Source organism: Brachionichthys hirsutus, chromosome 10, assembly GCF_040956055.1.
Source record: "Brachionichthys hirsutus isolate HB-005 chromosome 10, CSIRO-AGI_Bhir_v1, whole genome shotgun sequence".
Lineage (NCBI taxonomy): Eukaryota > Metazoa > Chordata > Actinopteri > Lophiiformes > Brachionichthyidae > Brachionichthys > Brachionichthys hirsutus.
The window spans coordinates 2,779,610-2,791,098 of NC_090906.1; the positions used below are offsets into that span (position 1 = coordinate 2,779,610).

General features: G+C 50.3%; 2 protein-coding genes across 2 annotated transcripts; both read right to left on the bottom strand.

Moving 5' to 3' along the window:
• Positions 1-548: 548 nt before the first annotated feature.
• Positions 549-1,678, bottom strand: kcnj15 (potassium inwardly rectifying channel subfamily J member 15). The gene has a single exon (XM_068744303.1). The coding sequence runs from the start codon at positions 1,676-1,678 to the stop codon at positions 659-661; it is 1,020 nt and encodes a 339-aa protein (XP_068600404.1). The 3' UTR covers positions 549-658.
• A 2,677-nt stretch (positions 1,679-4,355) lies between these two features.
• smg8 (SMG8 nonsense mediated mRNA decay factor) lies at positions 4,356-10,582 on the bottom strand. The gene is made up of 5 exons (XM_068744872.1): positions 9,956-10,582; positions 8,358-9,264; positions 7,212-7,357; positions 5,601-6,470; positions 4,356-5,372 (listed from the first exon to the last, which is right to left on the bottom strand). The coding sequence occupies exons 1-5, from the start codon at positions 10,580-10,582 to the stop codon at positions 5,163-5,165; spliced, it is 2,760 nt and encodes a 919-aa protein (XP_068600973.1). The 3' UTR covers positions 4,356-5,162.
• Between the last annotated feature and the right edge of the window lie 907 nt (positions 10,583-11,489).

Consider the following 11,489-nt stretch of genomic DNA (forward strand, 5'->3'; position numbering starts at 1 on the left):
CTTCTGACTCTAAAGGGTGGAGCGTAAATTACCTCACTAGAAATAAGAGTGCAGAAATATTCAAAGGTTTCTGGAAATCAAACATTCACTTTCATCTTTTTCCTCAAAACATATTAGGTTAGCTTAGCTTCATGTTTGCTTAGCTGATAGCACAAATGGAATAATGTTTTTTTTTCTCTAGCTCATAACATCCAGTTTATTCCTTTTATATGAACAAAGTGAGACAAACATAGGAAGATAAGTTAGTTGAGCTTTTTACCCATTTTTAGTGGCAGTGCTATATGCTAAGCTAACAGCAGCTTTATATATACTGCATTGTGCAGACATGAAAGTGGTAAGGATCTAAAATAGCTGAAATAACTGGTGAAACTAAAACCTTGTACTGTGTTTACATTACCAGTAATAAAGAGCATTTAAGCATACTAAATAAAACTTTCACAATTGTGCTTTTTAAACTGGAATGGATGATATTGAACAATTGATTGATACTGATCTTCTAGTCTGCTGGAAACTTTTAGGACCTCTTAAAGAAAACAGGATTAAAATGACTTAACACAATAAAGGTTTGGAGTCGTGGATGATGCGTGAGTCTCGACTGGTACCAACTCACTAGCAGCGGTCCAGCCTGACCCGAAGCAGCAACGATGTGTGTCCTCTTTTACTTCTTATACTCCTCCTCCATCTTTACCTTCTCTCTTTTGTTGCTGAGGAAAGCTGCATCGTTGCTCGCTTGCACCTTGTCAAAATAGTTGAAATCTGCCACGTAGCGCCCCCCGGTGGTGCTGAACAGCACCGGCTTGAACTCGTAACCCCAGAGGATCTCCTGAGGAACGTACGAGGTGCGACTCTGGCACGTGGCGGCGGTCGACTCCATGGTGGCGTTGAGCGTGACCAGCAGCTCGAAGTCACGCGTGAGGAGGTTTTCGGCATTGAGTCCCGCCAATGGGCTGCGATTGTCCAGGATGTGGTAGAAGGTGAGCGGGAGGATGAGAAACGGGCATTCGCCGCTGGAGTCCATGTAGAAGTCCACGGAGCTCTGGTGGACTTGAGTCTTCTCGCCCTCCTCTGTCACATTGGAGTGCAGCAGCTTCCCCGAGAGCTGGCACTGGATCAGGAGACTCTTCCTCATGTTGGCCACTCTCACCATCAGCACCAGTTGGCCCTGGCGCCTGCAGATCACCGCCGACTGGCTGAATTTGATGGTCTCCGCTCGCTTCTTGGGCCGAGCCAGTTTGGCCAGGAACGCGCCGGTGACAAAGATCTCAGCCAGGCCGGTGATGACGAGCTGAGCCACGAGGGTGAAGATAGCCAGAGGACACTCCTCGGAGATGTAGCGAAAGCCGTAGCCAATGGTGGTCTGAGACTCCAGAGAGAACAGGAAGGCTCCGGTGAGGGTCTCCACATTGATTACGCAGCGTGTGTGGTTGGAACTCAGGCCAGACTCAAAATCCCCGTTGCCCATGCCGATGAAGTAAAAGATGACCCCAAAGATGAACCACGTCATGATGAAGGTGGAGGCAAACAGAGTGAGCTTGTAGCGCCACTTCATGTCCACCACGGTGGTCCAGATGTCATGCAGGTACAGCTTGACCATGCCCTCCACGTTGTCGATCCGCACGTTGTTGTGGCCATCCTTGGACACAATCCTCCGCTCGACCTCTGGCTTCCTGGTGACCATGATGCTCCGAGCCGGTTAAGTCGGATGCTTCAGGACAGCGCTGCCAAAAACAGACAAGATCAATACGTCGTCGTTATGTATTCTTAAAGTTTACAGTTCAATCCAGATGACAACACAAGTGTCCTCTAGGTCCCCCGCTGGATCCGGCCATGCAGAAAGCTCTGATTGTACGTGTCCAACTTTTAGATCTGGCTGTCTCCAGGAGATATAAACATCCTATCAACCGCTTTATTGATTAGGTTTCATTTCTGTGTTGCAGTGCTGCAATTTAAACCCAATTTATGAAGAAAAAAACTCGGACACCCTCCAATAAGCCTGCAAGTGTGTCATGTCGCATTTTAAAGATCACCGATCATGAGCAAGAGCCTCAAAAGTTGTTTTTAGACCATAAAAACTGAAACTCACCTTTAAAAGTTGGCTTCAATGGCTGTATCTGAAATAGTGATAAATAAAGTGTTTAAACATTTCTCAAATAGAATGTTGAAACTTCAATAAAGTACTAGTACATAGTACAGAATCTGTGCTAGAGATGCTGCTCATGTACTTCTATTTATACCCATTATGTGAACTTATAAAAAAAAATTGATCTATGATTAGGACAAAAACAGAGGATTCACCGCAATAAGATGCCTCACAATAATCTAAAATAAATAATAAAGAAAAATAATAACATAATATGTATAAAATAAATATCAGAATATTGACTGTCCCACAGACATACAATGTCCATATAATCTGTCTAATCACAGACGTCCTCTTACACAAGGACCAAGCTGAAGGTGAACCTGGCAGTAAACTGCTGACCGACTCCTTTAATTAATCATTGATTCCTGATCAATCTCGGCGTCGTACTCACACCTCGCTTCTCTGCCCGGTCGTCTCAGGAGTGGAATAGTCTCAGGTGTGGAATAGTCTCAGGTGTTGACCTTCACTTTCTCAGGGTCAGTCAACCGGTAAGACAAAGCTTCCAGAGGACGTCCAGCTCAGTGTCTTCTTTCTCCCTTTGTTCCGATTGTGAGCTTTGAACTTTTGGCAGTCGCACCGAGGGCTGAGGAGAAATGAAAGACGAAGCCGAGTCGTATAAACAGCAACGCACCTGTGGGTGGGTTGGCTTTTATGCCTCCACCTCCCCTACCTGCCCACTAGTGGGAACAGCAACACCCAGCCCAGCCCCCCCTCGCTCCTTCTGTGGGTGTTGTTGCTTTACACATGAACCCAGGCGGCCCGCTTCCAGCCCCGGGTCGGCTCCGCTACTGTAACTGGAGATTTATACTGGGAACTGCTCAGTTTCCTGTTTCGACGTACAACAACAACGTGTGCTGTCCTGCGCTGAACATCCTCTGTGACGGCAATATCTGAAGGAGAGGTCAAAGGCTGTGGTAGTAAAAAAAAAAATAAAGGAGAGAGAGAATGAAGAGAAGATGACATTTATTCATGAGAATAAAAGAGAGATGGCGACATGTTTTAGAAAAGGGAAGTTGTCAATATTTGAAAAAATGTGGGGGGGGCCATTTAATGTAAACTTAACAGAAGACAGGGAAGATGACTAAGTTACATATTTTGCTGTAAACCTTTATAATTATAGGAGTTCTTTTTTATTTTCTTAACTGTTTGACAAATTTTAATTCAAGGAATTGCATCTTTGTAGAGGTTAACCTTTTATTTTATTTTGTTTGTTAATATTTTGTGTAGTTGTATTGTTTGTGTTTCCGTGTGTACAGTGTATATGTATTCGTTCTCCGGTATGTGAATTGTAATGCTGGCATACAGTTGCATTAGGTTAATGTATAAAATCAATAAACACATTGCCATAAATAAAAAAAAAGAGAGATGGCAGGATGAAGGTGAAGAGGTTCCAACACTGGCAGGCCTTGAAGTGACGTCCTGTTCAGGCTATCTTCATGCCAGATACACCGATAATAACAAAAGTCGAGGCTTATAATTAACGTGGAACCAGTGAAAGGACGAGGGGATGAGGGGACGAGGGGATGAAGTGGACGTGAGGCGTTCAAATACAGCCGAACGGAAGGGTTGGTGCGTTCAGGCTCTGAGGGAGGCTGAAGGCTTTTATAATGGGCTGAGTGTTTCTCCAAGTCCTGATCGTGAGCTTTGTCATTAACTTGACTGCTGTTGCCGACATTCCTGAGGGTTGCGTGTTCGGAGCTGTGACGTCACTGACACGTTGTCTTCTGTTCATTAGAAATAGAAGCTCGTACTTTCTGGATACATTTGTTTCCAGATATAAAGTTTTCAGCCTGTTTTGTCCATCTTAGCTAAACCAGTGAAGGCTGAAGGTTTGATTTGAGTTATTTTTATGCTCCGAAGTTTCACCCTCCTCCATCTGCCCAAATATTACACATTGATATGGGGTGTGGTCTATCGTCAATATATCACGTGAAGGTTGCAACCCATAATGACTTTAATTATTATTTATTTAAAGTCTTGTGGGTTGGTAAAGAATTTGCTCAACGTTTCAAAATAGAAGATAGAAATAGTATCAATAGAAAGGACATAAAAAGATGTGATCTGAAGTCATGTGACTGAAGTTGGTGTGAAGTGAAGACAAACTTCAAGGGTTGAAAACAGCTTCCTGGAGTCTCATGTAGAAAGGTCCGCAGACAAAAGGGAATCTTTCCTGGTGGCTTGTTTTTATTTCTGACACGACCATCGTGATCATTTTAAAAAGGTTGGTGTTAGCAGCCCTCCACTTCTGGTTTGGATTCACTTTAATTTGCTCGAGACGTAAACCAGCTCAATCATTTTTGTTTTAAATTCGGTTGATTTAGAGATGACACACCAACCCCCTCTAGTGGACGAACAGCATAATGGCTGTCGCTTTAAAAGCTATCCAGAGCGCTTCCCTCTCTCAGGCTGCCTGATCATGAGAAATGATCCATAACACTGAATAAAACCCAATGTGATCAATGCTGGACCTGTGATCAATGCTGAGCCTGTGATCAATGCTGAACCTGTGATCAATGCTGAACCTGTGATACAGAGAGACAACGCGTGACAGAAAAGCATTTCTCCGCTGCATTCAGTGTATTAGGAAACGTGTTCTGATGACATACCGGTACATTTAAAGTCGTCACGTGTCACATTCCTGATGTAATTACAGGTTTATAACACTATTTAAAGTCCTTTTTTTGCCACTTAAAGACATTTTATGTTATTACAGCTGTATTTTCAACTCAATGTAAATTATTACCCAAGTCTGAGAAAATCCCCACTAATGGAAACACATAGGAGTTAAAGTACAGCCGAACACATCTCTAATATAGCGTGCGCAAAAGAATATGCATTAATAAACATCATTCATTTGTCAACCAAAAACGTTAAATCGACGTTAGAATCCAAACGAGGGAATATCCAAAAGGGACATTTCATGAAGATCAATCCTGCAAACATCCGGGACGAGGACAGGTGAAGCTTTGTCCCACAGACCAGACCCTCTCCAGCGCGGTCCAGGAAGGTGACGGATGCGCTACTGCGGCGGGTTAGCAGTGGTGGCCTTCAAGATGCCCCGCAGCACTTTGTAGTTGTTGAGTGGTTGGTTCTCTTTGGGGGGGTAACAGGGCCCACGATCTGTCGAGTAGGAGTAAGGGAAGCGCAGCACCCAGAGACCGTCAGGTGGCAACACTAGATCCGTCTGCTCTGGATGGAAAACTGGGCAGGGAGGGGGGCCAGGCTGCACCTGAACACACCAGACACAGCGTGAAGATTACCGAGAGGTTTACGCTAAATATACTCTCATTACCGCAACTCTTTAAGTACTGCTTCTTAATTCGGATTTGATTTCATCGCTTGCATTTTCGTTCGGAACATGATGTGTGACCTTAAGGGTCCTTAAAATATGTTTTCAAAAAGGCTCCTGAACAGTAAGTCTAGAATGACCAGTGCTGAAAGGCTTTGAAGCGGTTACCTGTGGATTGAGCGTGACCTCCAGCGGGGCGTCGGGCACCGCGATATAGAGGCGAGCCAGCTGGGCATAATGCGGCTTGACGCTGCGGTTCTGGGAGGGGGAGGGGATGTAGAGCGGCATATCGGTGTTCAGCACCCTGGTGGCGGGGTCCTTGGCCCCACCTGGCCCCAGAACCTTCACTATTTTGTCCGGCCCACTGCTAATGAAGCGTCTTCCTCTGCTGTCTTCGTACTCAAAGCCCACAAAGACACGAGCCATGTCGTCCCTCCTTCGACCCCGACCGAGCCCGCCAGCGCTGCCCCGTTTGCCCACCAGGGTCTTGTTGGGGGCCGGCCACGAGGAGTTTGCGTCCAAAGGCTCCGACGCTCCTGCGTCCTCCTCCGACCGGGAGCGAACGACCAAATCCCACGGCAGTAAGAAGGAGGAGCCGGGAAAGAAGCCCGGCGGCTCCAGACCCGTGTGGCAGTTGTAGGACTTGGCTGGGCCCAGTTTGACCAGCGACCAGCTGGAGAACTTGGGAAGCAGCCCCTTGGGGCAGCCAGAGTGCATCATGCCCGGGAGGTACTCCACCGTGGACGGCTGGCGGTCCACGAGGCTCGGCCTCTTCTGCTGCACTTGGGCCTCGGGCCCGTCTCCCTCTCCGTAGGCGCCCAGGCTGTCGGTGGACTGGCCCAGACTCAGAGCCAGGCTGAGGCTGGTGTCTCCGGGGGTGTGGCTCTGGGCGGCGCTTTGCTCCTTCACCCTCTCTTCACCAGAACCCGAGGCCTCGCGCTGAGCTCGGTTGCAGGCCGGCGCCGGGTCAGGCGTGCTGGGCTGGAACACCGGGAACTCGATCCTGTCCAGCTTCCCGCAGCATTTCTCCTCCAGCATCTGTCGGGGAATAAAACGGCCGTGAACCAGAAGAACTGTCACCTTTAAGCAGGACGTTAGTTCTGAGTGTGACTCTTCTAGAATGCAAACAAATAGAAAACCGACTCGGTGATTTTGTAAATATAATCACTTTGATTGATTTAAAAGAAATAAATATCTTCTTTCCCAATCGATAGAGTTTTTTTTCTCTTTTATTCATAAAACTCGGTCAGAAGGATTATTCGCTTCCCCTCCCTTGTTCGTGGGACAAACTCGTGAGGGAATCCTGAAAGACAAGAGACGAAGGTAAGTGTCCCCGTGTGGCCCTCAGAGGAGTTCGGGGACACGCGGTGCCAGTAGGCGTATCCCATTAAATTGGGGATTTGGTCCCGTGTATTTTTGTTGTTTTTTTGTCCCGGAGACAAGACCGATGTCTCACATTGAGACTGGCCGTCCTGATCTCCACAGACGCTCCAGTGGCTCGACTACTAAGGACGAGACTTCCTAATCTCCTGAATATCACAGAGACACAATAGAGAGCTGTCAAACTACAGGAATGTCCCGTATGCTGGGCCGTCCCCCCCCTCCCCTACCCCTCCGCCCAGGTCGATCAGGTTTAAGGGGCACTTGCAGAACCACACTGGTTCTTTGCTGCCACACCTCCTACCAGGTGTCCCAGACATGAGGACGCCTCCTCGTGGGACGCGACCCCAGCTTGAAGAATCCCAAAAGGAGCTCTCTCTTTCTGAAGGACATGCTGACCTGGTAGAAGTCGTGATTGGCGGCCTGAATGTCAAACGGATCTTCCCGCGGCGCCTGCTTCCTGCCACAGTTACAGGAGCTGGTGGAGCGCCCCCTGCTGTTGTGGGTCAGGATGGGTGGGTTCCGGTCCATGTCGGGTTTCTCCCCTGGGAAGATTCAACGTGACATTTCATGCGTCCGTTAGCCGCTTGTATCCCGACTCTTATCGCGTGACTGTGCCGAGTGGCGCCGATGCAGAGCGCCGACCCGCAGCGCGCCGACCCGCAGAGCGCCGACCCGCAGCGCGCCGACCCGCAGAGCGCCGACCCGCAGCGCGCCGACCCGCAGAGCGCCGACCCGCAGAGCGCCGACCCGCAGCGCGCCGACCCGCAGAGCGCCGACCCGCAGCGCGCCGACCCGCAGCGCGCCGACCCGCAGAGCGCCGACCCGCAGCGCGCCGACCCGCAGCGCGCCGACCCGCAGCGCGCCGACCCGCAGAGCGCCGACCCGCAGCGCGCCGACCCGCAGAGCGCCGACCCGCAGCGCGCCGACCCGCAGCGCGCCGACCCGCAGAGCGCCGACCCGCAGCGCGCCGACCCGCAGAGCGCCGACCCGCAGCGCGCCGACCCGCAGCGCGCCGACCCGCAGAGCGCCGACCCGCAGCGCGCCGACCCGCACAGTGCCGACCCGCGGAGCGCCGACCCGCAGAGCGCCGACCCGCAGCGCGCCGACCCGCAGAGCGCCGACCCGCAGCGCGCCGACCCGCAGAGCGCCGACCCGCAGCGCGCCGACCCGCAGAGCGCCGACCCGCAGAGCGCCGACCCGCAGAGCGCCGACCCGCAGAGCGCCGACCCGCAGCGCGCCGACCCGCAGAGCGCCGACCCGCAGAGCGCCGACCCGCAGCGCGCCGACCCGCAGCGCGCCGACCCGCAGAGCGCCGACCCGCAGAGCGCCGACCCGCAGAGCGCCGACCCGCAGCGCGCCGACCCGCAGCGCGCCGACCCGCAGCGCGCCGACCCGCAGAGCGCCGACCCGCAGAGCGCCGACCCGCAGAGCGCCGACCCGCAGCGCGCCGACCCGCAGCGCGCCGACCCGCAGCGCGCCGACCCGCAGCGCGCCGACCCGCAGCGCGCCGACCCGCAGCGCGCCGACCCGCAGCGCGCTCACCTGGCTGGGGCAGCAGATGGAACTTGTGAACACAGTGTTGGTCAGACAGACTTCGCTCCTCACAGAGTTGGTGGCCGTTGCTCCAGAACTTGTAGCAGTCCTCGTGAAGCTGCAGAGCATAGCGCTGGAAGGCCACGCCCCTGGCGTGCTGGCTGTACACCCGCAGGGCCTGGGCGAGCTGGTTTTTGTGTACGGTGGTGGTGTAGTTGTGGGGAAGGTTGGACTGGTACGCGTTGTGGGCCACCGGCAGGGCTTTTTGGCATCTGTTCTCGGAGAACTTTGCGTCAGCGTCGAGGAAACCTTCTAAAACCTTCAGCTGACTTTGCACTTTGTCGGCCAGCTCGGCCATTTCTTCATCTGCGCTGCCGTCCAGAAACTGGTGGAGTCTGGATGCAACCTGGAGCCATTTGGAATAGTTGGGCAGCTCAAAGTGCGAGGGCTGTGGGTTGCGGCCGACGCTGTCGTCGAAGCCTTTCTTGGTCAGGACCAGCTCGATGTGCTGCCAGAGGAACTCCTTCAAGGTGCAGTCCGTCAGCTGCCCGCCGCCCGCCGGCATGCTGCCCGAGTCGCCGTCGAAGCCGGACTGCCGAGCCGCACGTCTGATCTGCTGATATCGCCTCGGCCCCGATACGGGGGGGGTGGAGTCGGGCTCTTTCAAGGCGCACTCGGACCGCAGCTGGCCGAGCAAGGCGCCCACGGGGTCCTCCTCTACCGCCGGCACCATGTACACAAAGGCTTGGTTGGCGGGCACGGTGAACAGACAGTTGCTGCTCTGGTTGGTCAGAACCCTGCTCTTACGGAAGATGCGATAGATTTGGTCCTCCAGGGCGTGTTGCAGCCGCCTCCTGGGAGAGTGCTTCTTGGGCTTGTCGGGGATTCCGCCAGACTCGGAAGTGTTCCCCGGCACCTTCGGAAAAACAAAGACGGCCATTTACAGCTTATAAAACAAGCATAGACAACGATATCTTCAACCAGGTCACGAATACAATTTAACAATTTAGAAAAATATGCTTGATCAGGTCGTTTTTAACTCATTGAGTGCCAGCCATTTTCAGCTCAGCTGTATGCCGAGTGCCCCAGTTTTAGCGTGTTTTTCCGGATTTTCAAATCCCCACAGAATCTACCAAATGAAAGATGAAAGTCTCTTCTTTCATTAGAAAAAGCCGTTGAAGGCAGATTTCAATGTCAGGGTTGGCAGTGAATGTTTGGGTTTCCAATGGCACTCACAGCGTGAAACATTTTTTATTTTTCTTTAACTTTGATGATGAGTTTTTATTTTGGTTGTCAGATCAAGACAAAAAAATACAACTTAAACAAAACCAAATACATATTACAACCAAAAAAAGAAATAGGCAGAAGAATTGCTCTCTAATCTCTAATATTTTAATTTTCACAATGTCAATTAATTTTAAGGTTTTATTTTGTATAAATAAATTGGTTGGTTCAAGATATCCTACATTATTGATTATTCTAATAGCCTTTTTTTTTTTTTGTAATTTTCCTAATGAACCCATAGATGTTTCCTTTCACACCAAGGACAGAAAAGAAAACAGGAAAACAAAAGCCAGATGTATTCCCTCCGGCAGGAAATACTAGACCTTGAGCGAGCCGTTCATCTGGAAGACGAAGAGCAGGCGCGGCGGGCACGGCCGACAGTTCGCCTTCCATTCCTTGGACACCGGGCAGTCTTTGATGGCGGCGCGGAACAGCGGCAGCACCTTCTGTCGCAGCGCGTCCAGGGCTCTGAAGAGCCGGTCGTAGGACACGTCAAACGTCTGGTTCGGGTGGACGAGCAGAAGGACGTGGCACACGGAGAACATGTAGAGCAGGTGGAGGCAGTGCTGTTTGTCGAGGCCTTTCCAGAAGTCGTGGGCGTCGGCGTGGCCGGTACCGGCGCTCAGAGACTGGCATGCGCGGAGCATCTGCCGGCCGTCGCAGACGGAAGACAGCACCAAGTAGAGCACCTGCGTCTCCCGGTGGTAGAACGCCTGGATGCGGCTGTCCTCCGTGTCCTCCGCGTCCTGCGCTCCGCCGAACAGCGAGAAGACGTTCTTATCCGCCACGTCGTTGAGGAGAGACTCCTTCGGGCGTCCGGGCTGCATGTTGCTTTTACCGAAAACACCGACGACACACAAACCGTCGTCCCGGTGAGCGTCCTCCTCCTGGACGTCTGCCTGGAGCAAGTCTGCTATGCTCACAGGGACGGACATCTTTGTTTCCTTCATGTTGAAGTTGGCGGTAGAAAAATAGCGACGCACCTACTTCCGGAGGAGTTTCCGGTTCTGTAAACTAAAATGTCCGACTAGGTACAACGTTTGCGTTACGTTCCCAGTTTGACGTCCCGCACGTAGTCAGTTAATAAGGACTAATATGTGTGCTAATTTTACTATTTTACTACTATGTACTATTTACTAGTGGACATGCTGTAAATTTAAAAATAAGAATACATTTCAAAAAAGCCTAAATTGTAAGATTTATTTTAGCCCTAAATCGGTAAGAAATTACACACAAAAAAGGAAATTGAAGACACTTTTTCCCTTGGTTCTCAGGAGGATATATTATCTGAAAGTATTTATTTTTTTCACAAAATGTTTCATGTTTTGACGCATCTTATGTTTTGCCCTTAACGTCTTGATTTGTAAAGAAACTAATAGCTATATAGTAAATAGGTTCGGATTAACAGATTGGAGGAACAATTCGATTAATTACAAATAAATGCTTGGAAGGAAAGAACAACGCCTGATTCACCAGCATGTCATGAAAACGGTTTCTGTGCCAAGTCTTGATTTGTAATAGAGACTCAAACTTTCAAAACATTGCGGTAGACCCTGTGTCAAGCTGATTAACTGCCTGCACACCACGTTCAAAATTATGTGAATAAATTGTGAGTTAAATGTGAAAATGTAGGAATGGACTGTGTTTACCACTAGAACTACCAAGGCAGTCATTTTGACTGCTTTCAAAATTTGCAATGTCATAACTTGGTTTAAGAAATATTGTTAATAATTATCATTAAGGTCAAATGATAACACCAACCTGTTTTGAATGTTCATAATAGTTAATATTTATCATTGTTAAGGTCAAATGATGACACCAACCGGTTTTGAAAGCAGGATACATTAGTTTTGTTTT

Coding starts and splice junctions, on each gene's coding strand:
- kcnj15 (XM_068744303.1), bottom strand. CDS start 1,678: ATGGTCACCAGGAAGCCAGAGGTCGAGCGGAGGATTGTGTCCAAGGAT.
- smg8 (XM_068744872.1), bottom strand. CDS start 10,582: ATGAAGGAAACAAAGATGTCCGTCCCTGTGAGCATAGCAGACTTGCTC. Junction 9,265..9,955: donor AGATGAACGGCTCGCTCAAG/GTCTAGTATTTC, acceptor GTTTTTCCGAAG/GTGCCGGGGAACACTTCCGA. Junction 7,358..8,357: donor CCATCTGCTGCCCCAGCCAG/GTGAGCGCGCTG, acceptor GAATCTTCCCAG/GGGAGAAACCCGACATGGAC.